This window comes from Trachymyrmex cornetzi, unplaced genomic scaffold (genome assembly GCF_001594075.2).
Source record: "Trachymyrmex cornetzi isolate Tcor2-1 unplaced genomic scaffold, Tcor1.1 scaffold1656, whole genome shotgun sequence".
Lineage (NCBI taxonomy): Eukaryota > Metazoa > Arthropoda > Insecta > Hymenoptera > Formicidae > Trachymyrmex > Trachymyrmex cornetzi.
The window spans coordinates 100130-127333 of NW_017296263.1; the positions used below are offsets into that span (position 1 = coordinate 100130).

A 27204-nucleotide genomic window follows, 5' to 3' on the forward strand; every position below is an offset into this window, starting at 1 on the left:
CGGTCGCCGCCGCGATGAATTATCGTCGTGTCTCCCATTGCCGCAGCTTAATTATCCGCTGAACGTACCATGGACTATCAACTCTCATTTAATATAAGAAACAGATGATATGACATATTATGCAGTTGTACCGTTCAATTTCGATTCCGACTACCTATTAAATGAACCTACAATTTTTTTTCTGTTGTCTCTAAACAACTAGCACAGCTATTTCTTTCTCGATATTCTATATCATATTATTATACCTATTGACGATTCAACCACTTACGTTGATGCTTCAACTGACTTGACGATTACATTATTATCGCTTGCCGCACGAGAATACGCGTTACATAATTGTGCTATTACTCTCACTGATTTTATTGAATTATTATAATAATCTTGATTGATAATTTGAAAAGTATTTGCAGCTACTTGTAAAAACGAATACGTTTGCATTTCTCCTTATGATTTATTATGTAACGTGACATTATGATAGTCGAAAAAACATATATTTTCATACTATATTATAACAAGAAATAATAATGATCATTAGTGCAACGGCAGAAAATAATTGATGGGTCTTAGCAACACATCTCTAACTTTCTTCTCCCTTAATTTTTTTTTCTAAAGTTTTCCATCGATATCTTAGAAAATTTGCCGTGGAACTATTGATGTGTACTGTCGTAATTTTCCCAGATAGTTCTTAGAGTCATTTAGACAAAGTTGTAGGCTCGACAAGAAAGTTTTATTCAATGTGAGTGAAGTATAATTAATCGAGCGTGATTGATTAACTAGCCACCAATTGACGGGCGGAATCTCGAACACGATTATTTCGAGCACAATCGGCTCGATCGCCCACCTTAGTTCCGGCGCGCCTCGTTGGGGCTCGAGTTTAGAAGAACCTGAAAGCGGTCCACTAAGACCGTAATTACACGCTCGCGCGATTACGGCTCTCTTCACACCACGCTAACGTTATTGCGCTGACGATATTTCGAGGCGCGGCTAATTAACGTAAGGTCGTTAAATTCGATCTTTCGCGCGGTCTTAATTAAAATCTGCGGTTACGCATTCGCCGCGGCATAGACCGATGGCTCGAGTTCTTCCGCGTGACAGACGCGAGATAAAGTCGAGCAAGACGTATATACATCCTACGCTACTTGCGTTTCTTGCTCAACGACGACGACGACGACAAGGACGACGATCTGTTAAGCCTCTGAGTCTGTACCTACCTTCTTAGTCCTTCCGCTTTCATCCTGAGAACCAAGAATATTCTCGCGCATCTCTCACCTCGATCCATCCTCTTCTCTTTTCTTTTTTATCTCTGTTACCATTCCATTCCGCGTCCAATCGGCGTGGCCAATTATCGACGTCAAGAAGTGGAGGACGAGCAAGAATGCTCCTCGAAAGTGAAAACTTTGGTTAACTAGGAGGATTCGCGGCATAATTGACAACATCCAACGCTCTTTGACTTACACAATGAACAACGATGAAGAAAATAAAAGAGATTAATATAATAGAGAAAAAGTTCAAACAAAATGTTAATCTCAGATCCAGTAAGGTTTGAAGAAATGAGGAGCAAAGAGCGGAAGGACGGAAATAACGCGGAACGCGATGATGACCGGGGTGTAAATAGAAAATCCTTCGGGGCAGAAGAAGCGCCTTCTGCGCGGACGAGAGCCGCCGGGTGAAAACGTGTGGTGGCCGAGCGAGGCGGAGTCCAAGGAAAAAGTCGAGGCGAAGAGAACGAAGGAAAGAGATGAAAACAGAGAGCGGACGCACAGCAGCGGAGCCGGGGTCGGGTTAAAGCGAAGCGTTTAGCCGGCGGTCACGCGAATCCTCTATAAAAATCAGCCCCGAGGCGAAGAAGAGGCAAGCAGCCTCGGCGAATGCTCGGCAGATAGACAGATAATGCGGTCCGGTGGCGTTGCCCCGCGTGGCGTGGCGTGGCATGGCATGGCGTGGCATGGCGTGGCGTGGCGTGGCGCTGAGACCCCGTCCTGGCCGACATGGTACCCCATGGATCGCGGCGGCGCACAGGTGCGTGCCTGCGAGTCCTTTTTCCCGTCGGTTCGCCGGTAAGGCCGGTAGTAAGGGGCAACATCAGGCGGAGAAGCAGAGGCTGCCTACACGGAGAGCTTTTACGAGTTCGTGGAAATGAGCCGCCGATGCTCCTCACGAGTTTCGAAACGCGCCGAACGTAATGGGATACAGCACGGCTGCAGCGCACGATGGGAATTGCCGAAGCAGCACGTGACGATATGAATATTAATTCCGCTAGTTATTCCGTCGAGTTTGTTCGCAGCTTCTTCCTGCTTACAATTTATTTATCGATTCAATTTCTATTGTACAAGTACCTGCAGAAACTAAATCTTATTACGATAGAGACGACAAAAACAGTCATATTTCTGATAGCGGATGGTCGACTCGATATGATTACTGGGACGATTATCTTTTTTCAAATACATAGTATGATTTCTTTCGATTGATGTTAATCAGATTTTCTTGATCGATCTCCGTTATTTGAACGAAAATAGTGGATAAGAAGAACAAGCACGAGAAAGAGTTCGTCAATGCGGGAATACCGGCCTCGGGAAGAAAGATGCGTTTTTTCGCAGATGCTTTTGTGCTTCATTGGCCTCCTCCTGTCTCTCTTGTCCTCTGCCAATGACAATCATGGATAAAAGAGTGACGATTCGATGAACGCCGGCAGGCAGGTGTAATTGGTGAAACTTGGACGCAGTCCATTAACAGTTACTCCATTTCACGTTGCGTTCTTCAAAGTGTCTCGTCGATGTTATAGAGATATGTACATTTTAATATCCCTTCACCTTCCGCAAATATATAGCTTCAACACGATATGCCATATTATCTTTGCATGCGAAACCAATAAAGGACTCAACCGCGTTTCTCTTTTATTGTATATTATAAATTATAATCGCTATACAGTTCCAACAAGTCAAATCACTCGTCGGAATTATATAGCACTTATCATCGAACGCGAATTCCCCTTTACACATCTCATCTTAAATGCATAGTGTGTGCATTTTGCATGTTACACTTCGCACTACATGAATATCACACGCGACAGAAATATGCGCGCGCGGCCGGCCGTTTAGAAGGATGACGTAGCAGGATTTATCGCTGGCAGTTTGTTTTATTCGGAAATTTCAATAATGAGACTATCTGAAATTCAAACTCCGGGGACTCCGTACGATCGGCTCGTCGCTCATTTTCGTGTTCACTGAACTCGAGCAACGTCAATAATGATTAAGTGCGCGCTTTAACGCTTAGTCGCCCCATCAACGGGCGACGTTTTTCCTTTTAATTTATTATCGCATTTTGCCCCACTCGATTTACCGACATAATCGTTCCACCTTGGCCACTGTCGCGAGTACTTACACAACATGTAATCGAGAATAATCGCCCTCGTAATCTATAGTCCGGTAATTAGAGACTGCTGGCACCGCTTTCTTTTCGCTGGGTGCGGATCAGTGCGACGGTCTTTTGTGCTAGTGCCTCAGGCATTTCGGCTGATTGTTTTACACTTCCAATTCTTTACCGCGAAAGGTAACCGCAAAATAAAACCGACAAGCCAGGACAAAATGCGATTTACAAAGTTACGATTACGTGAATTCGAGAGTAATGCCCGCAGTTTTTAATTGAGTATAAGCAAATGATCAGCAATCTTGTTGTGATCAATATTTTAGACATTAAAAATGTTAAAGATACAAATTATAGAAATTTTACAATAACAAATTGTACCGTAATTAACATTATGTAAGAAACGTAAAAATTTCATCAAGAATGCCGGATTAAGTCGCAGTTATTGACTCGGAATTAATTATGGGGGACGCGAAAACAGACTTCCTCTTTGGACAGGAAAGCGATATATGAAGCGATAATTACTCGATTGGAATAAGGTGATCGTTATTGAGATTTTATCGACCGCCATGCACACACTTATTAGTTAATAGAACGAAACCGATATACAGACACCTTGCGTAAAGGCGTTGTGTAAACCACGAAACAGTCCCGACTCACACCTGTTCCCGCCGTTTCTCAGACCCACGATCCTTGCAGGCCGACAGGTAGAAGATGTTCAGACTGCGGCTGATCATTCCAGTCCAATCTTCGATCGGATTTCAACGTCCCTCGTCTGGAGCTAACAAAAGCTCATCGATAACGACCTGCCATTTTGTTGCAACAATGACAAGTACTTCCCACGACGAATACATTCATATGTCAATCGTGTCTGATGAAATCAGAAAAACAAAGTATACTGCATATGCATTTGTAAAAACATTCTTTTGGTAAATTCTCTTGAACCTACAAAAAAAGACAAAAAATAATGGATAATTTATGGTTTTATAATTGTTTCAGTTATTTGAGGAAATATAAAGCATGTGTTCATGAAAATTGAATTTTTTATCGGCAAGCAGCGGCGAAATAAGAACTAATTTATCTTATAATTATATAGCAGAGGGGATAGATATATTACTTAAATTTTATTGCCTGATCGATATGAAGTATCTTAAACGCGTTTTTTACGACTAAATCAAATTATTGCCTCAGCTATGAAAGAATGTGAAAATTATATCCTTGGAAAAATTATATTCGCGATTATTAATTTCAGTGCTTTTAACGATTATCGTTTTACCGAATGTTCAGCGAATTTTATTATACGATTACATGTTACGTGTTAACTGTTTTGAAGCTATCAACATACAATTAAACAAGTATAATTAAATTAAACGACGTACGATGACATTTTTTATTTTATTAAAAAACATCTAATAAGACTATATGTCAGGAAATGCCTCAGCATCGAAAGATACTTCAAGCAAAATATCCGATCTTTAATAGGTTGAAAGAGAAATATTCAATCAGGCTCGAGTGTTTCGATTCGAATCTCTCTTGCTTATATCCAATATGATGATAAAGGTGAAAAGCAATGGGGGTTCGCGAAACTTCCCACGCAAAGTAAGACTTTTTAATTATTTCGGTAATTTGTGGCCAGGTTAAAGGCAGTCTGGCGGACTTGCCGTGGGGCCGGCGAGTGGGTAGCAAATAATATTAAGTATAGGTCTCCCTATCTCTCGCGGAGAGGATGGAGAGAGAGATATATGGACCGTAGGGGCATGGCTTAAACCCGTGGTACTGGAGCAACACACAACACAAGCCTGTAAAACGCGAGCGAGCGCGCGAAACACAACGGAGCAGAGAGTGCAGAAACGGGATGTGCAATACAGGCGACCAACACGCACACGCATACGCATGCCCGAACGATTTGTCTGTGCAGATCCTACGGTATAAAATTAAATGGTATTCGGTAGGTCTATTTCACTCGGGCAGGTAGCGGCCACCGGTAATTACTACCTACGACTTGGGAGCTCAGAGATAAAATGAAAGGCCCGGACGATTTTCGAAACCGAAATCGCGTCAGTCGTTGATGTGATGTTGCTGTTGTTGTTGCTGCTGGTACTGCTCGCTTCTGTTTTTCTTTTTGCCAATTCTCACTCTTGTCCTTTCTTTCCTTCTGCAACTCGGAATGATCAATCGCACCATTTGATTCGCGAGATAAAGAGGTAATTAAAAATGTGTAATTTTCACTGTGTTTTATTAACATATAAGATATGAGAGATATACATCTGCGTAATTAATTTTGAGAAATTATTGTGCCGTTACAATTTTTTTCTTTGCTTAGATAACGTCTATTATTTAAAATCGTTCAATGCAAGTTATTTAAGCAAAGGTACTTACAATTAGCTAATATATCTAATTTTCATGGAAATTATTCCAAGATGCATCGCTGTTTTCCAATTAGCGTTAACATCTTATCATAAGATACGGATACTTTCATTGATGCGTCCCACTGCGTCGCCAGAGTCCAGACGGTAGCGGATTTGCAATTAAGATATTAAAGGAACACTTCTCTTCCGTGGGGTTATATAAGCTTAGCCAGGTAATTACGTATTTACATAATTACATATATGTGTACCGTGCGCGTTTATTTCGCTAATGAGATCAGCGATAACAATCGATTTGTACAGCTTACTTTCTGCATTTATTCACTTTTTAAACCTGCTTATTTTCGAGTTAAATACAATAATTACCAGTCATAAATCGTATGCATCAAATTCTATATCTATTATATTTTTGCGTAATATTTTCAATTGATTTTAAGTGCTACCGATTATACTGAGGTTAAGCAAGGACTTAGGCAAAAAAATCATATTAAATAAAAATTGTAATTTTATTATTTTTTATATATTCGTTATTATTTGGCGATTGAAAAAATTCATAACTGTAGATTTCGTACTTGTTTTTCATCCAATGTAAGAAAAATCGCGCAAATGCGCCAAGCGGGTTTTTTGAAAGCGGCAATTCTGATTTCCGCAGACGCATCGCGGTTTGCATCGGTAAATGAGTTTCCTCAGAAGAGGGCAAGAACAAAGGAAGGAGGAAGACGCACTTGAAGAGGACACGGTAGAGTCGTTCCTCAGTATGCGTTCCGCGAGCGTTTTTTTTTCGGCCGGACGGGCGAATTATTCGTACTTTGCAAGTTTCATGAGAGTGTATATAAAAGTAGGCGCACTGAGGTATGGCTCGCTGCACCTTGGTTATGCGGAAAGGAAAGGCTCTTCTTCTCCAACGTCGGTCGGCAAACGCCGACCGACCGACCGACCGACCGACCGACCAGCCGCGCAACGTGCATACATACACGTATACGACTCACGCGTATGCAGTTCGCCACCACATATAATGAAGGCCGTCATTCTGCTCGCTCATGTGCACACACCCACCCACACACACACACACAGAGAATGGTTAATATCGCGATAGGTTACGAAGGTGTGCACACGTTGATGGTAACAGTAACACACTCTCAACGAGAATAAAAAATGCTTCTAAAACATTCTATTTAATTAATTAACTAGAAATTTAACTTAATAGTTTTTGGAACTTAAGTTGGATCGCTAGACTTGTTCATCAAAAGTTGAGAAAGTTTATGAAACATTTTTCATAAATGTTTTTTATTTTATCATTAAAAAAGTAAGAACATTGAGTGTAAATAAAAAATTTTATATTTTTAGATATACATCGTGAAAACTTATTTGGACAATGGAGTTATTACGATGTACGTCACGATATATGTGGTTAGAAAGGGATGAACTTTCGACTTAATAACCGTGAAAGCAAGCGTCACTGCGAAAGACGAAAGAAATAATCGCTCTGTAAAAGGTGCGGTACGAGGATAGGAAAGCGATCGCTAATACGATGTATCCACTTTTATTACACCTCGACAGTTCCGAGGAACTTCAATTATCGTTAGGTAGCGGTCAATTCCGATGTAAAAAAATACTATAAGAATAGAAACTTTGGATATTTATAGGCCCAAGTGAAAATTTACAACTGGCGCGATATCGCGCCAATACTGCGTTAAGGATTTGTTACTGGCTCAGTATTATATTACTGGATTAATAACGATGAGTTCTGGCATTATACCGAAAGGTAACTTGACTGGGTATTGGCAATCAGTATTAGGACAGTATTGTAGACAGTACTGTGCCAGTACTAAGCCAGTACCGTCCCAACCCTCGGAATAAATTCTTACTCTATTGATAGCCAATACTCGAGAGTTAGTACTGGCACAGTACAGACTCTGGCTAATCCTCGGCATAACTCCTTATGGAGTAAGCAACCTTACCGGTTGATAACCAGTACTGAAGAGTCAGTACTGTGCCAGTAGTAAGCCAGTATTATGCCAGTATATGATGATTGGTGCCGTACTGATCAGCAGTACTGGTGTTACTTACTATTTACAACTACCGCGGTATCGCGCCATTTGTAAAATCCGGCATATGTCCAACTTTTCCACTTGGAGGAGGAAATTGGAAGAGTCTTTAATACAGTATCAGTAATTTCTTTTTACACATTTTTTAAATTTACAATACAAAGTTGTCACTGATTATTATAATAATTACAGTAATTACATAACGTTTACATCACTAACATACCATATTGCCTTATTTTATAAGAAAAATACAAATGTTGCTAAAATATTATCAGGAAAATTCTTGTATCACATCTTTCAATTCTTCGGTGCTGAAATTTTGTCGGACATTCTGGTCGCGTTCATGAACAATTTTCTTGAGCATCTCGCGTAAGCGCCCATCCGCGACTCCATCGGAGAGGCTCTTCCGTGTCGGCTAACTTAAAGCATCTTCAGCTTGCTCGTCGTCCGACAATTTCTCGTCGGCACGTGAGCGGACTGTGCAAAGTTTGCGGAACGCGCGTTTGCAAACGTTCGCGCGCGTTCGCTTGCTAGCAAGAGAAAGAGAGAAAGAGCTCCATCGCTGGACCGCACAGAGGCAGGAGGTTACCGGCGAAGCTGAGAGAGCCTCCAGAATAAGTATACTTGGCTAATAAAACGCGTACGCGCGCGTCGTTACACACAGCGTTCGCTTTCCAAACAAACGCGCGACTCTCGTCACCGCACGCATTCGGAAACTCGTACGACGGGATTTATCACTGTACGGACATCCGCCGTCGTAAACGAGAATCGCGACGACGATGAACTTTGCCTCGCGACATGACTCAAAGAGAGAGGGAGAGAGAAGCCCCGACTCATCCTGCATTTTCCAACATACAAAAAGCACCGAGAGCGATGTTAATAGACGTACTTGACGCTGCGAGAATAGTTATTACTATTGCCGAATGGGTCGGGTTAACGCGAGGATAAATCGCGATATCATTTTTACGGCGATGGAATCGCATATACGCGAGGTCATCTTCATGAGCAACAGCTTGATCGTAAAGCACAAAACGTTCGTTTTAAAATTTATTGAAACGAGCCTCCTTCCGTGCATTCCATCGCGAGCGGAATGATACACGGTGGGGCAGATTGCTTCGCAAATTGCAATATTTTGAATCGTTTCTAAATAAAGTTAAACTATTATTGAGATGCGAGTTCAACAGATACCGATTTCGTAGAAACGATAGTTGATTTACGTGCCGCTTTCCGTTTTCTTTTAACGATTTCTCCAAATTGCCCCAATTGTACATTACCACGCATATCATTATGCGAGTCAAAAGCACGAAATTACGCGACTTGTATAATATCTCGAACGAATTTCTATACGTGCCGTGCGAACGTATTGTCAGAGCACACAAAAGATCTGATTCATTCCGTTGTGTTATTTTCGCCTTCGCTCCTCCGCCTTTTTTGAATCGCGATTATCGTCACGCGGTCGATCGTGAAGTGGTTTTCTTTTCAATTATTCTTTGATTTATTCTCGACGTCTTCTGAACCGAAGTCGCGGGAGCTCAGCGCCCGCGCCGACCCGTTAAAATGTCACTCGCGAGACGGGCTTATATAACGTACAGGGAAACGCGTTATGGAAAGCAAAGGCCAGCAGACGATCCTTTGCGCTTTCTACCTTCGATCTTACTCTTACGATAATTATGTATGCATCTATACCTAATACTTACACACACATATCGTATTGAATATATTCCTATACGCACGCTCGAGATTCTATACTCTTACTTATAGCTCTTTAAATGAATTAATCTATAATAGAATTACTTTCTCGAGAAAGCAGATTTGTATAGGATTTCGTTACCACATTAATTTCTGAAAGTACATTTCTAATCGATTCTAAATAATTGGACGATGTATATTCATAAAATTAACCCTCCGTTCCGTTGGCAATGTGAAATTTTCGTATCTTTATTAAGTTGGGTTTCCGAGTTTTAACAGATATTTATATTAACCTGGACTGTATAAAAATCTGAAAAATTCTTATTTGCTTGTGAAAGCTGTAACAACGAGTTTTTATTATAGAAATTGTATTATTTTTACTTATTTTTTAGATTTATATCTGCCAGAATTTACAGACAAAAAATCGACTGTGCCTTTAAAATCCAATATTCGTGGCGGAGAATTAAAGAAAGGAAATTAAGAACAAACTTTAAATATATTATATTTAGTTTTTATTGATACACACACAACAAAACATATTTGTACAGGGTGTTACAGATACATACTAGTACGACGGGTTGCGCGGCAAACTTCGCATGGCCAAGCGTGGTTTAATAGACAATGACAGTGACCTGTACATTTACCATTCCGATTACTACACGGAGAAAATTTTATATTAAGTTTTAATATAATTTTAAACTACATTTTACTATGTCTTGAATTTTCGTATGGACCCTCACAACATAATTCCGACTTAACTTATACTATGGTAATACTAATTTTTATCACATAAATAAAGTAATTATTTTGTTAAGCCATATTCTAACATGAAAACAGTTAATTTTTACTATGGTACGCAAACAAAATTTGCTAGATATATATTTTTTACTTATCTTTACAATACCAATTTTCATTCAACAAGATTTGATTTTGTAATAAAAAATTTTACTATAAAATTTACTATAAAAATTACGTCGTATTATTGTTTTTAAAAAAATAATTATAGCATATAAATTTATAATTTATATGAAGACCGCAGCTACTACCACATTATAGTAATTTTAAATATAAAATTTTCTCCATGTATCTATTAAACTGTTCGTATATTATTGTCCAAATTTGCGTATAAGGAATATAGATTTGCAAGAGTGAAGAAAAAGTAATCATTCACTGTACGTACATGTAGAATGTATGATGCGTATCGCGCGTAACGGCACGCAGTATCGTGGCGAGCTCGAAAATTGCCCGGCCGTGATTACAGTTTCGAAACTGCTCGATTTCTTTTCCGAGATTGGCCCGAAGCTGCTGCTGCTGCATTCGGTGCATTCGCCTGAGGCCTCTCTCTCCTCTCTCTTTCTCCTGAGATATACTAACATGAGATTTCCGTTTCCACGATACGCAATAATGGACAGTAACCCGAGGCCTTTTCAGGTTCCCGCGCTTAGCGCAAAAGTGAGAATCGAATTTTATGAAAAAGTCTTTCATAATACTAGAAGGAGCTCCTAATTTTTTCCTCCGTTTTACTTACCGTTTATTTTTTGCAAATTTCGAAACAATTTACGAAACAAATTTCTAACGAGTTAATAAGAAACAAGTAATTCCACATTTAACAGGTCGTTGTACAACTCATATATATATGTATAACATCTAACGATAAGCACAATTTGTTTTATCTAAATCGACAGAAGTTATTTTAGTCTTAGAAGCATTTTTTTAGACGTTAAACATTTAATGTAATATGATGTTATCATGATTAATAATACATTGAGAATGATATCGCAATGCGAATGGTTGAACAATAAATAAAATTAATTCTAAAGATTGTTTCTGTTTGCTGCTGCAGGCGACAACTGCGAGCGGATACTTCGAGGTGCAGATCCTCTCGCTGACGAACAACAGGGGCACTCTGGTGGACGGTAGATGTTGCGGCGGAGGAGGCGGGGGCGGAAAAGGAGAATTCCCACCCTGTACGACGCCCTGTTCGACAGCCTTCTGGCTCTGTCTCAAGGAATACCAGTCGAACGTCACTGCCATCGGCTCCTGTAGCTTCGGCAATGTATCTAGTCACGCCCTCGGCCAAAACACTTTCACCCTCTCTGACCCCGTCACTCTACATCTCCACTTCACCTTCCGATGGACGGTGAGTTGTTACTTCGTAATAATCTGCTTTTGAATTTATATTTTTTAAGTAACAATGATTGTTATTCACATTTTTCTGTGATGAAAAATTTCACGAACATGTTTTATATTTTATTCTGATTTATGAACATTATCAGCTATATGTGACAAGTATTTTCTCATTTATAACGTTCATTAATATTATTTATTTAATACGGATTCAATGTTGACAAATGAGAGACAGGGTTGGCAAAAGTCCACATTTTTTGGATAAAGTCCATGCCAGTGGTAAAAACCGGCAAAAAACCTGCTCTTTTCTATTGAAAATAATCAAATAAATAGATTTGATTATTTTGAGTAAAAATACATTAAGAAGAAGACATAAGGGCCCTGTATGGGCTTGCTTTGAATCTTGTACAGTTGACAACATTATTAAGCAGAAATGTATTGCTTGTGGAACATTAGTGGAAAAGCTCCACGACTGAAACAACATCTTCAAAAGTGTAGTAAGTTTGAAAAGAACGATGATGATAATTCAAGTAAAAGTGAATCAGACAGAAAGAGCGAAATGAATAAATCAAGTAAAAGAAGAGAGATGCATCGATACCAAATCACCTTCATGTTCTTATATTTTAAAGCAGCAGTTTTATAGTTTTTACCAGTTTATTATTCCAGTGGATAAACTTCGGACCGGTAAAATCCGGAATTTACCTTGGTTTTTTCCACCCACTGGATTTTTCCTGCCAATCCTGCCAAAGTCAGACGATCACGTTTAATTCAACGCTAAATACGTTTCGAGACAAGTATAAGAAAGACACTTTGAAAGTCGCTCAAATGGCGAAACACGGGCGCAGCATCATCTAATATCCGTGAGAACGCATACGTCAGCTGAAAATCCTAACCGGTCGTGATCGTTACACCGCGTACGCACGAGGCGACGAGACTTAATTCGATGTCCCGCGATTAATGACGGCGTACGATGTACATGTACGGGACCATAATTTTGTTGGTCACCGGCACAATGACGTCGCGCCGAAAGATGGACGTGCGAGAGGATGAAGTCGTAACGAGGGGACGACACATTCGGCTTACGAATCGGCCGCTACGGATCATTTATCATCGACGCCGTGACACGACGCCGATGGAGAACGGCGGCGTCTCATTAGCGACGCCGCCTCCGGGGGCCGACATTGTAAATATATATGGGTGTACCGGTGACTACCTTCTTTTCTCCTTCGAGCTCTCATTCTCGAAACCGCCGAAAGCTGGCCGAGTGTGAATTGTGGCGAACGGCGCCGTTCTTTCGCAATGTATAAGGCTAACGACCAGCAGCGAGTAGGAACCGTGCGCTTATAACTCGCATTAATATATCGCCGGTCGGATGAATCGCGAATTTCTAGCCTTGATTTTCTTTGTCTACTACACGGTAAGGCGAGGAGACGCGAAAGAGATATCGAATCCGCGCGAGGAATTTCCGGTCTGCTGGTCTCTCATCCGCGCGAGTCGTTGCGTAGAATTCCAGTTTGGTTCCAGTCGCTTGGTAACTCCTCATCGTCAGTTTCTTCATCTCTCCCGCTGCGTTCCTCTTTCTCACCCCACGCTCTTGCTGAACTCTCGTGGCGAAATTTTTACGATCGTTCACCCACGTTGAATTTATCCTGCCGTTTTTTCTACAGTTATGAATCAGTTTGCTCAACTGTGAACAGCCGTTTCACATGTAAATTTTGTACATTTGAAAATCACGAATTTTCTATGAGTTGTTGTACTCATCGTGATTCTTTTCTCACATTTTTTGCAAGATAATTGTCTTATATTTAAAAAATAACGAAGGAAAATGTAAAAACTACAACTCGAGAAATAACATTTGAAATAATACTCACTCTCTCTTAAAAAAATATCATTAATACTTTATTTAATATAATATTAACGTAAAATGATTATGGTATAGATATATTATCGTGCAGTGCATTAGAAAAATTTTATCTTTCTCGGAAGCCAGAAGAGTCATCTTGTCGGTACCCAATTAGTAGCACACCACCTACGACCAGACCGACGTTGTTGTCTAACGTAATTATGGCATAATGTACGAGCGATTTCGAGAATGCCCAAACAGTCCTCTCAAGAGACGTTGGAGTGCGCAGGCAGGCGTGCCCTCACAGGACTGTCGAGAGTACCTCCTTCAGACAACGATGGGTTCGGTGGGTGCCTGACGGGTCCTGAAGGGCACTGCATTCGAAAAAACGCACCCGTGTACCTACCTACACGCGTCCGTGTCGCGTCGTGAGTTGTTTGAAGAGCACCAGTCCTTCTGTTTATATATTTCATAACTGGCTCGCGGGTATCTTTCAACGAGAGGAGCCATCGCGCGACAAAGGAACTCTACAAGGCCCCGTTCTTTCTACTTTTTCCCTTTTCTTTCCTCTCTTCTCGAAGAACCACTGTACGAGTGATATAAACAGAAACCCTTAAATCGCTTCCCTTTCATGAAGGATTCTTTCTCTCAATCTCCGACGCGTTACCTTCGATCATTTAGCGCTTCACCGGTCTAATTCAATTATGATGCCGCTGCTGCGTAATAAAGAAAAAAAAAATGTAGAAAGCATACAGGTACGAGAGAATGTGGGTATGTTTGCGCATAACGAAATACGTCAAAATAAGGAGAGGGGAATAAGAGGCGCGTAGATAAAAGCCCGGATGCCTCGGTATCTTGCGTATTCCCGTCGTGTAATAGCTATAGAACGGTTTTCATGTGGTGTATCCACCATGGAAAACGGTAAACCGCCTGACTTTCATCGTCCTTCCGCGGATAATGCCATCATTATCGTCTTCGCTGATTGAATACGGTATATATAATCTCGTCCTCTTGACTAGAACCATGACGTGAGTGAGCGGCGAACACTCTCGCGCAGGCTACCGAAAGCCACCTGCGCTTAGCGAAGCTGGCTTTGAGAGAGTATTCAAGAGTCCCCTTCTCGCCAATATAAATCTTATGATTCTCATCAGTGTTGAACGAGCCGCAGGTGCCTCGATCGCACGTTCATTCGCGAAAATTTTCAATCTAAATCTATCGTTCGTGTCTCGTTTGAAATCGAAAAATAATTTCAGAACGATCTCTCTCCGCTTTATGCAAATAACTAGTTGCATGTATCGTGCGAAAATTGTAATTGGAATTTGAAATTTCGTACATGCGAAACTCATCACAGTAAAATAATTGGATCGTTGAGTCTAATACATAGAAAAACATGGTGTAATGTTAGACTTAGTTACTAATAGTTCTAGATACCAGGCATCTAAGTGTATATATATATATATATATATATATATACTTGTGTAACTGTTGATAAATTATATATGCGGATATCGTCGGCAATCGCAAGAGTTTTCTAATAGCGACCTAGTTTACGCGAACGTGATGCGGTCACGATAGCAGTCAAACGTTGTGATCGCAGTCGTCGTCATCGTCGTTGTCGTTGATTTTCCCTACTTCTAATTTCAATACCGATGTAAGGAATATTGGACAGAGTAAGCATCTCTCTCTTTCTCTCTCTCGTCTTCAGCAGTCGCATAATGGTGCGGGAAGCGATCGGCGAGATGAGAGTATGTACAGCCGAGCTTTTGCACAATCCACCTCGGAGCTATCTGCATCTTCGACCTAAGTGTGTTCCATGTCTCCTTTCTCCGACCACGCATCTCCTTTTCGTGATTCGATATCTCTCTCTCTCTCTCTTTCTCTTTCTCTTTCTCGTTCTTTTCATCCTTATACAAATCGTTCTCCCATCCTCTCTCTCCGACTTATCCCCGTTTGTTCTCCATAATTTCTTCTTGTCGTTCGACCGTTGCCAATGTGACTCTATACGAAGTCAACTATAGTCTATACGATTCACATGTGATGGTACGCGACCTGTTCATGCGTTTTGTATGCATCGGCACGTACGACTGGCCGGTGTGTTGAACGCAACATAACATACACAGACCTACACGTACAATGTCTTTAATCTGGGCGCCACTATGAATGGTAAAACGTCACGAGACGCCGCTGGATCCACGTGGATGCTGCTGCAGTGTCTTTGTTCTTCAAGAATTACGTGCATCCAATTGCTTAAAATAGTTTAGCGATTTTTTTTGCTGTTATAATTAATCTTGTGGAAAAACGTAACGTAAATGTAATATACAATAATCATTGAAAATAGAAATTTTAATTATGAATTGTTTTTTAAGTGTGGCATTGGTACACAGTTATATGAAACACAAAAGAGAAAGAGTCTCATCGAATTGAATTGGAAACCGTGTCTGTGGCACGTTTAATCTCCTTTTCCCAGACACGTGATTAATTCCGACAATCGTAGTTTCGATAATGGACGTATAATGATAAACGATGTTCGGCCGAGCGGCATTCATCACATAAGAGGCGGCGACCAGCAGCGGGAATGAAGGGGCGCCGAGCGGGAACGAAAATGAAGGAGCCCGTTCAAAGACGCGTCGTGGAACGCCACGAGGATCGAACGACGTGAGTCAGGGGTCTAACAGGTGTACATCCGCGTCTCTCGAAAGTGAGCCCTGCGGCCTTATAAGCGTTTTCCATTCCCACCAATATCTTTGTTGCCCTTTCTATCTATCGCGTGTTCCAAAATTACGAGCACAATGTGATATCAATTCTCTTTTATTCCGTTTCGTTGTATAATGTATAGTTGAAGTCTAAAATGTATATCTAAAAAAATTATCTCTTTTTTGCTTTTTGAATATATGATTCTTGTAATTTTATTGAAATAAATCTTCAAGACGTTTAAAGGTATGACATTATATTAGGTATATAGCATCATAAATGTTGACTGAGTTTTTTGGTTGTTATTAGAGAGAAAGTTGTCATCTCAAACGTTAGGAAATTACCAATGGAGATCAAGACAAAGTACATGTGTAGCGGAAATTATAATGGTGACATGATCTGATGATTGTATGTGTGATAGGACTGACTATTAAAATGTAAAGTCATGCGCATGGAATTTTATATAAATGTGGAATATTGAACAACGTAAATCATGGTTTAAAATAGATTATGTTATTGATGAAAGTATTACTGTAAGTCTTTTGTATACATTATTATTTGAATATTGAAAAGGTCTGATGACAGCCCGAAACGTTTATTTATGAGTAATATGTGTGAAATACAAATTATTTTTTGAATAAGAATTCGCTATCTCAATCTGTGCACGTGGAAAAAGCCATTTAAAATTTAATGTTAGGTTATAAATCTTTGAATTAATTATTTCTTATTTTTATGTAGAAAAAAAAGAAAATTTAAAATAATTCTGCTAGACATTAAACATAATCATGTAATAACTATGATCTCTCTATAAGAGGACAAGGGACTTTCAGTGTTTTATTTTGTTCAATGTTGCTCGCAGAATCGCCAGCTGCTCCATGCAACCACTGGTCACACCGTGTACTTAATAGCGTCATGAATAAACTACGCTAAGCCCGTAAGCGGCACCTACGGTTGTTCAAATATATTAGTGCCGTTAATACGCGACGCTAACGCGAATAATGAATAACGCTCGCGGGATTTACATCGTGCGATCGTTCGCGTCGCGCATCCCTGCGCGTCGCCTAGCCTTTTTCTAATCACACGTAAATTGCACCATTTCGAATGCGGAAGCATGAGCGATTTGTTAAAACTTCCGTGCAAACCGGTCTTCAGGGGGAGAGACTAGCGATCCGAAATTGCTCTCTTTGCGCCGATCGCCCGCAGGGGTTACAATCACGGCTAGCCGTATCGGACCAGTCATCGAGATTTACGTTCGCGCGAATTAAAGATTTCCTGATTGCCAGTTCTCGACCGATTGGCTCCTGGCGAAGACAATCTCTCAACGAAAATCAACGATTGCAACGACACAACACATACTCGCGATATTCCCACGCCAGCATTAATCTTAATTCCATTAACGTAATAGTCATGCCGATATAATGACCTGTACAATTTGTCATTGATTGTTGAGCAAGATATTTCCTCTGTCTGCTTTGTCTAATTGTTATTATAATAGATTTATTTTTATGATATAAGTATATAAATGTTAGGTATATAAATAATAAGAGAAAAGTAAAGGGATAAATAATATATTACAAAATAAAATCGAAATAATTAAATAAAATTCAACGATGCAAATGATTATAAAATGAATTAACATGAGAATAACAGACTACTGAAATTAATTTAGAAATCAAACATGATTATGTATTATATAAATAAGGTTAAAATAATTCTATACAATTGAGAATATTTTGTTTATTTGTAAAAGTTGTAAAAAATGAAAAATTTTACGTTGAAAAGAAATGATGAGAAATAGTTGAATAATTAAGCTGCATTGTCAGAAGAACGAAGGAGATGAGCAACATCCGACTGTTGCATTATTTTTTAGTGACAAAAACGTACGATTTCCTCTTCAAGAACAGTGACTCCGGAGAGATCAACAAGTGCCCATTGAAGCAGGATTCATCGCGCATTGAGTTCACCGGGAACGCATAAATTGCACATTCTTAATGCGGAAGCGCAGCCGATTTGTCGAAACTTCCGCGCGCGCGAACCGGTCCTCCTTGTTCTCTCGCCGCTCCGAAATTGCTCTCTTTATAAACGATCGCCGCGAGGATGGTTGCAATCATGCGGTATCCTTCCTCCTCCCCTTTACAAGATTTACATTCGACCGCATTTATGTTATTGTATACACATCCGCACGCACGTGTCGGCAGTGGGTGGACGTGTGCAAATACAAGCAGGTGCAGAATGCAATGGCGTGTTACACGGGAGGCAAGGAGGGAACATGAGAGGAAAAAATGTCGCCATGCTCACTTGGCCGATGCTTCTTCGCTTTGGAGTATCTTCGCGTCCACGGGGGGCTCGACGAACGTTGGAGCTCTGGAGTCCTCTCCTTTGGGCCGGTCGTGTGTGAACCCGCTGCGCGAAGCGCATACCAAACTCGTCCCTCTCTCTCTCTCTCTCTCTCTCTCTCTCTCTCTCTGTCCTTGCTCTCTCCTTATTCCTCCTTTCCCTCGAAAGGCTGTCAAGACCGTCCGTACGAACCACTGGCAGCACGCAGTGTCTCTCCGATTCGCGTTTTCTCAAAGAGCATCGCGATTCGTCGTTTCTACGCACTTGTTATAGATGACACAGATATATAATATAATTATAAGAATATATATGTATAATAATTTGTAATTAAATACATTTCCGTCGTTTCTAATCTTAATTTATTTTCTGTTCAAATAGCAGAAATTATGATTTTTAGAAGCGAATTTTAGCCATGTTGATTTCAAACTTCACTTCTGATATTGTGATGTTTGTTGCAAATGTATATTGCAAACGAATCACGTAGGTACAATGTATCTATTACGATGTCACGAGTCTCGCTAATTCATCCGTATACCGCGTATAGGCTCGGTACGTAAAGCACATTTGTGAAGTCGGACGGTCGTGGAGAGTATTTAATGCGAGGCATAGCGCGCGTATCCCAGACTCGCGTTATATTATGCAGGTAACGCACCACTACCAGCACTACCAGCACGATCATCAGCATATCGCCATCCGCGGCGTTTCCACTTTGGTTCCTCCAACCTCCAAGCGGGAAGAAGGCGCGCCGTGCACTTGGCCTTGTGCCCTCGCGAATAGTGGATGCCTCTCTTCTACGAGCACCTCTTCGTTCACGAAGACGGCGACGACGACGGGATCCTCTCCCTCCTGTCGTCTCCTTCTTTTCTCCTCCTCCTTTCCTCTTCTCAATCCTACCTCTTGCTCCGTTTTGCTCTTCCTTTCATTCTTGATCTTACCCTCTCGCTCGAAGAATCTTTCTGTAGTTCTGGGTACACTGCGAGATTTATTAGCTATCCAGCTAATTGGGAAGCGAGGACGGCCGCCGGGATTACAGAACGGAGATTTCCGTCGCCGAAGGGAATGCGCCACCGAGAGAGACGACGCAACGCGATCGGACAGTGCACCGGACGGAATCTCTGGCGAACGAACCAGAATCTCCAGCTGCAAAAGCACCCATTGCGTTCCTCGGCGTCGTCGCCACGTTTTTCAATTACGGCGCGACGCTCTATCTACTGCGTGTTCCGGCTTGGTCAATTAGCGAGATTGATTCTCCGCTGCGAGTCGAACACGTACGTGATTATCTTCCCGACGATTTTCTCGAGGACAATCTACCTTATGTAATACTTCAGAATAATATTAGAATAACATTAAGGAAGAAGACATTATAGCGAGTATAAAGATTGATCTACTCATTTAAAATGAATTTGTTAAAATATCTCTTAATTCTCGATACCTCGCGAGCTTATTATATTCCAATCAAACTTTGTCCCAATCGCCTCGAGATTTTAGAAATAAAGTGCTAATTTTGCATAAATCGTTTTTCTCCAGCATCACATTATCATAGTCGAACAGTAAATCTTGTCGGAATGAAGGAACGCGATTGCTCTCTAACACATGCGTGAGAACGCTCCGCGTCGCGTCGCATTGCGTCGCAAAATCTAACGCGACGACTGTATAGGTAGAGGGAGAAGATCGCATGAGAAATCGAAGGGAACTCTTGGTACCCTCGTTCGATCGTCGTCTTTTGTACGCATCCTCACGTACGGCTCGTTCGATCTTTTCCGCGAAACCTAAGACACGTCGTCTGACATAGAGAGAGGAGACTCGGCGTACTCTATTCCGGCGTACGTGAATACCTATCTACCTGCTTGTCTACCAACCCGCGAGTCTACCAAGTCTATGAGCGTGTATGCGCGCGTACGTAAGTCACAGGTCCGATAGACTGACGGACGAGGTAGGCAGGTAGGCAAGCGAGGCCAGATAGCCTCACAGCGGGATTCTACGTGTTTCACGTGTCTGCTCGCTTCGTTCGATCTCTTTAGACTCGCTTCGAATCGCCGCGTGATGCTCTAATATGCCGGACATGCAGATTGCACGAATTTCGAACCAATCCGACCGCCAACGAAGGTTTGCTCATCGAACTTGAGAGGTTCGACATAAAATTCCTGTGAGAACTACTGCGAATCGTTTATATCGTCAAAATGTTCAAATGTCAGATGTTTGAGATCCTAAAAATATTAGGTATTAAACTTAATTCCTGCCGCTCGCTACTAGAGGGTGCTGGCTCCAACGCTGGCGAGTTTCGACGATGAAGTCATATGTCTTTTGTAGTTTAGTCATCGCTGAAAGTGATTCAATTCTCACAGGTTAGATTTCTCGACGCCAAAGAGATTTTCCAATCGATTGAAAATGAATCGCGATAAGCTGTGTTTCCGACATGTGCTTCTTCACTACTTCGACCTGTGCTTCTTCACTACTTCGACCTCAAGAAAACCGCAGCTGAAGCGCATCGCTTATTATCCGAAGTGTATGGTGATGAAACTCCATCGGAAAGAACATGTAGAGTTTGGTTTGAACGCTTCCGAAACAGTGATTTTGATGTGAGAGACAAAGAACGTCCAGGACAACCGAAAAAATTTAAAGATGTCGAGCTGCAAGAATTGCTTGATGAGAATCCAGCTCGAACACTTTTAGAGTTGTCGAAATAGTTAAATGTTACTCCAATGTCTCCGTCTCAAAACGCTTGCATGCCATGCGAAAGATCCATAAGGAAGGGAGATGGCTACCACATGAGTTGTCAGAAAGTGCCATTTCAAATCGTTTGACTATTGCGACTTCTTTGGAAAGAAAAAAGAGTTTTTTGTGGCGCATCGTGACTGGCGATGAAAAATTGATTTATTTTGATAATCCCAAGCGGAAAAAATCATGGGACCCCGGCCAACCATCCGCTTCAACGCCGAAGAGGAATATTCATGGGCATAAGACCTTGCTGTGCGTTTGGTGGGACCAGGAAGGTGTGCTGTATTACGAACTCTTGGGTCCGAATGAAATCGTTACAGCTGATCGCTACAAACAGCAATTATACCGATTGAGTGACGAATTGATGCAAAAAAGATCATCCATAGCCAACAATCGACGCAAAGTCATTTTGTTGCACGATAACGCTCGACCGCATGTCGCGAAAAGTGTGAAGCAGGTACTTCTAGAGCTTGAATGGGAAGTTCTCCCGCATCCAGCGTACTCTCCAGACTTGGCACCGTCGGATTACCATCTCTTCCGATCGATGCAACACGCACTTACGGACACACACTTCTCCCATCACAACGAAGTCCAAAAATGGGTGGATGAATGGATCGCCTCGAAAGACACCGCGTTCTACCGTCGTGGGATTGCCCTGTTACCAGAGAGATGGGAAAAAGTAGTAGAAAATGGAGGAAATTACTTTGATTAAGGTATTCATTCATCTTCCCTTCGAATTAATTTTGGAGACGAAAAAACGGCAGGAATTAAGTTTAGCACCTAATATAAAGCATAGGATAAAAATTATAAGAACAAGCTGACTAATACTTGTTGCGTTTCATAATCTTGAATCACAATCACTGAAGGTTTTATATTCATAAAAACTTTTGACTATGTCTATTGGTACTTCGTATAAAGTTGTTTTAAATATTTATTCTGTAAAGTATACGCGGACACTCAACGTTTTAGAAATTTTGCATTAACTGCCAATGTGAAACCGACTGTGGTCTTACAGGAAATTAATTAATTGGTCATTGCGAGGAAATGGACGTACATCGACTTCTCCGAGAATACCGTTCAGCTTAATTAATTTCCTACGCCTACGCGAGTTGGTCGAAGCGATTCCTTCCACGTCCCTTGAAAACATAGTGGAATCGTACTGATAATTTTCAATATCGAGAGGTTATGTTCTCTCGATATCGAAAGCTGCGTTTAATTCGCATGAATTGCCTGCTTTTTTTCACGTTATTTTATAAAAAGGAAAAATTGCCGGGTGCATTCATACAGCATGATCATAACAAATTCTTGCTCGTGATGCTTTATGGATATATTTCGACTTGTTTACGTGCCCTGACACGCATTCAAATAATGGTTTATGCTTCGCATAATTTGAGAAACAGGATAATTCATGTTACGTACTGGACGACCGTGGAATACGAGATGACGCATACGACCGCAAAGCAGCACGTATGTACATCCCACGCTCCTCTTTCTTCCGCGTTATATTTATTATATTTTCCTAAGGTCGAGATAATCATAATAAAATTAATAATTACTATGTTTGATGGCTGTTGAATAAATATAATTTCAATTTTCAATTGTAATGATTATTATTTTAGTCATTGGTATTATAATTTATTATGTTTTTCTATTTACCAAATAATCTTAATTTTTCGACCTTGTTTTTACGTTTGATTTCGATTGATTTCGTTTCTTATTTGCTATTTGGTACATATTTCTCGACGTTTCGATGAAAATTTGATTATCAGTTTTGGTCATAAATCGTCAGCCGCAAGGCTTCTACTTCTCGAAGATGCATCCGCCTAACTGGTTAGTTGGCTTTCAATTTCCCCCTCGGTATTTAACGGTGAAAGGGGAAATTCGTCAGGTATGCTCACGTGGTTATAAAGCTACGAACAGAGTAGCGAAACGCCCACACGAATTCCTAGATCCATGATTGTGCTGTCTTGGCGGCGATTCTCTTCTCTTGATGCATCATACATATTCCTTTGTTTTAGGACCGCTTCCATGATAATTCTGAGCAGATACAGCGAAGATTTAAAGTTCATTTTGCATAATCAGCGAATAGTCAGGAACGGAAAAGCCATGTTTAATTCGTGACTGTTACTCCCAAGTCTTTCCAAAGGATCCTCATATAAAAGTAAATATCTTGAACATGTCTAAAATTTCAATAAATAATTGACTTATATTATATATTTCAATTGTCTGTGGTTTTTATCTCGGTTTTTACCAAATATATTAACACGTCGAATCAATAAGATTTTCTTACGATGATCTGATACTTATTGTATCGCTTGGAAACTTATCGAGCCCGAAAAATCTGACACGATATTAGACACTTCCTCCGACCTTAACCTTAAACCATTTACGTCTCAATTGTAACGAACTCGTCGTGAAGGAATAAGAGCGGCGCGACAAAGGAAGCGTCACGACGTTTGAGCACAAAGAACGTCCTTTTCATGGAGAAGCCGGTCGACGGCCGGCCGACTGGGCGCATTAGAATATATATACGAGGTGTAAAAAAAAGGCGAGCACGAAAGTCGCGGGCGTGGGAAAGCCGGCCCTCGAGCGAGCCACCAATTAACACCAATTAGCGCTCATCTGCTCTAGGTACTGCCAGTGAGCGAAGCTGACTTTACGTTTAGCGCGAGACGTCTGACTCGCTGCGGATTGGCCACAACATGCTCTTTGTACTGCAAAGATTGCATCATCGAATATATTCATATATTGCCTCTACCGTCGAAATATTAGAAACGTATTGAACGATCATTATTTCCTTTTGAGTTAACTAACACTTATAAGTTAATAAAATCTTCGAAATTCTTTGATAACCAAACTTAATTCAAAATTGAACGCGAACCGGTTGAAGCGATACATAACAATTTCGATCGCCGAAAAAAATTTATGCGATCGATAAGTTCGAGAATTAGTAGTTAAATTATAATCATAGAGCGAGTACACGACGCCAAATGCGAGAGACAAATCGACCGATAAGAAGTAACTTCGTCTCACGCAAAAAATAGATCAGTCACTAGTGGAAACAGATCATTTAATCCATTTCTACCAACTTAGAAAATAACCTTAATCTTTTTTAACTTACTCTTTATCTTATTCTAATTTTGATAACTGAAAAAAGATAAAAAAATAAATTAATCCGAGATTAAAGTTAATTTTCATTAGTAGAAGGACATTAATCAGATCTTCAATTTGTTCGCTAATGAAAACAGATCACTTAGTTAAATTGTAGTTCGTGTTATCCAAAATTCTTCTAATTTAAAAAATATATGTACAGTATTAACAATATTAACTTGTCAATATAACATAAATTTCAAAGTGCAAGTATAAGTCACAAAGTTTTCGCTTCGCGGTTATTACTTCGTAAATATCGAAGTTGAGACTCCGTGTTCATTGTCTAATTTCCGAGGATCGTCAAGTTCATTATACCGATGTAGGCATGTTGGGAGTGTGTGAGCGCGCGCAAGACGCCAATGCGCGCTAATCTTTTTTTCGCCAAGACCGGTTCCATCAGAGGAACACTTCCAGCTTTCTACCATCGCATCGGCGGCTCGACTCCTGTGTAACCTCATCGGGTGCCAGCGCGCGGCTACACGAAACGAAGAAGCAGACAGTCGGCATCTTCCGCGCGCGGCAGCACGATTCGAATTTATTTATTGCATTAGCCAACCGTCGCTCACTCACGGTCCTTGATTGGTGGTACCAATCGAGTTCCCCTTTGCGAACGACGCAACACGATGACGGAGATAAGCTGGCTATATAAAGGACGAAACTGTCATGTCGATACTTGTGCAAACAGCGTTGTAATTATCCTGATTAACGGCGATTCTCTCAGTTTTGCATTATCATGCAAGCTTTATCAATGTATCGCTAATCATTACAACAGGGATTACGGTAATATCCAAGTCCTATCCATGATGTCTTATGTATGCCGTTGAGTTTATCCGCATAGGTATATAATGTCGCATAGTGTGTAAATCACACATATCGTATAATTTGAGAAACAAGGCAATTTATATAACACACTTTACACGATGGAACAGGAGATGACGCGCTTCGGCATCGTATTCATCTTGTTTCGTTATCAGATTTACATTACATCGGAATCAATATGTTCTACACCATCCTATTTACACCGGAAGTTGTTTTCTATCGCATAGTTTCGCACGACAAATGCGCTTTCGTGTAACTCTCGGTTACATAAGCTGAAGCCCTGAAATTGGTAACCCTACACTATCATATAATTTAAACCGCCCCTAAAGGTCAGCAGACGCTGTATAAATTTGCAAAAGCACCAGGCTCCGAAGGTCCCACTTAGAGCCATGCCTGGCGAGGAATTATTCAAGCTGGGCAAGGGTTAATTGCTGCCTTCATCAAACCACCTCCCTTCCTCTTTCAAATGAGCCCTTGTCGTCCGTGACATCACCGTTCTGTATTTAATCCGATTTTGTTGCGTCATGGTAATGTTGAATTCTAGACGAGGATCTGGATAAATCCGTCACATAAGAGATCATCTCGGTCACAATATAGGGTAAAAGCAGGGATTATGGAATAGCTTTTTTTAAATTAACATTGCTTCGTTATAAATGCATATGAAGACTTTAAATTTACACAGAACTCTTGAGGAATATGTTAGCTACAACATCCAATAAATGAAAGTCGCCAAAATTTAAGTCCAACGTCAATATTAAGAAAAAAAGTCGAAAGTGAGAAAATGGGGGGTCTAAAAAATGGGATGTAATATGGAATACCGATGAAAATTTGACAAATAAATAATACAATAAATGAAGTCCAAATTTGTTTATTTGTATAAACTGATCAAGAAAAATAGAAAACTGTTCAATTTTTATTATACAATAACACAGAAAATATAATAGCATCATTACGAACGTTATTACGCATGGATAAATAAAAAATCGCAAATAAGCTGATGTAGAATACATGCTGTAATCTAACCTAACCTGATCACGAATAAGTTGCTAACGTGCATGGAATCTATTCCATATTCTCAATCCTCGATGTATTCCACATTACTTGCATGTCGTCATATGACAAATAAAGTCTTTCCGTAGCAATAAACAAGTTTGAAATAGCAATTAATCTGCATAATATTGTTCATGCAACATTATTAAAAGCGTCTGTGTAATATAAGCATTAAAAAACTTATCTTCAGTTTGTGAGAACACTTTTTAGAAAGAGCTGCCGGATCTTCTGACGTAACAAAAATGAATAAATGTTAATTGTAGCAAAACCGTTGGTCGGACCGAGTTCATTGCTTGTTATGACATATTTGGTAATAGTTGCAATAACTTTCAGCGATTGCCGCCAGATTGCAATGCTTTGTTTAAAAAATAAGCCACTATTCCATATCAGTAGCCTATGCCATAATCCCTGATTTTACCCTACATATGTTCTTTTTTATAAAGATTTATTTAAATAATTATTGTTCTAAGTAAGAAATAAAATAATATATCAATGATAAAAATTAAAAAAAAAGAAAGTTACACATATAACATAATAAGAGCAATGAAACATTTTTAACCTGAATTTTTATCCACTACCTATTATACTTTATAGCTTTTGTTTAAAATGATTTTAACATATTCTGCTGCAGAGGCAATTCACGTTGATCCTACGAGCGAGGGACGAGGAGAGCGCCGGCGTGATCGAAGAAGCAAGTTACAGCGGCATCGTCTTGCCAGGACCCACGTGGCATACTCTCAATCATCAAGGAAAAAACGCTAACTTAGCGTATCGGGTGCGGGTCCAGTGCGCCGATCATTACTACAATGCAACCTGTACAAAATTCTGCCGACCTAGAAACGACATTTTCGGCCATTACACCTGCGATGAGAACGGGGACAAAGTGTGCATACAGGGATGGAAAGGCGTCGACTGCGAGACAGGTGAGTTTAAATATGGTCAACAATCAACGATTATTTGAGATAGAAAGCTAACGTGCTATATAGCCCCTTTATCCAGAAGG

General features: G+C 40.4%; 1 protein-coding gene across 1 annotated transcript in view; it reads left to right on the forward strand.

Moving 5' to 3' along the window:
• Ser (protein serrate) overlaps positions 1 to 27204 on the forward strand; it is a 44224-nt gene that overhangs the window by 6555 nt on the left and 10465 nt on the right. The window contains exons 2-3 of the mRNA XM_018504287.1: positions 11310 to 11606; positions 26833 to 27124. Of these exons, the coding sequence (XP_018359789.1) occupies positions 11310 to 11606; positions 26833 to 27124 (589 nt within the window). The remainder of the gene's footprint in view (positions 1 to 11309; positions 11607 to 26832; positions 27125 to 27204) is intronic.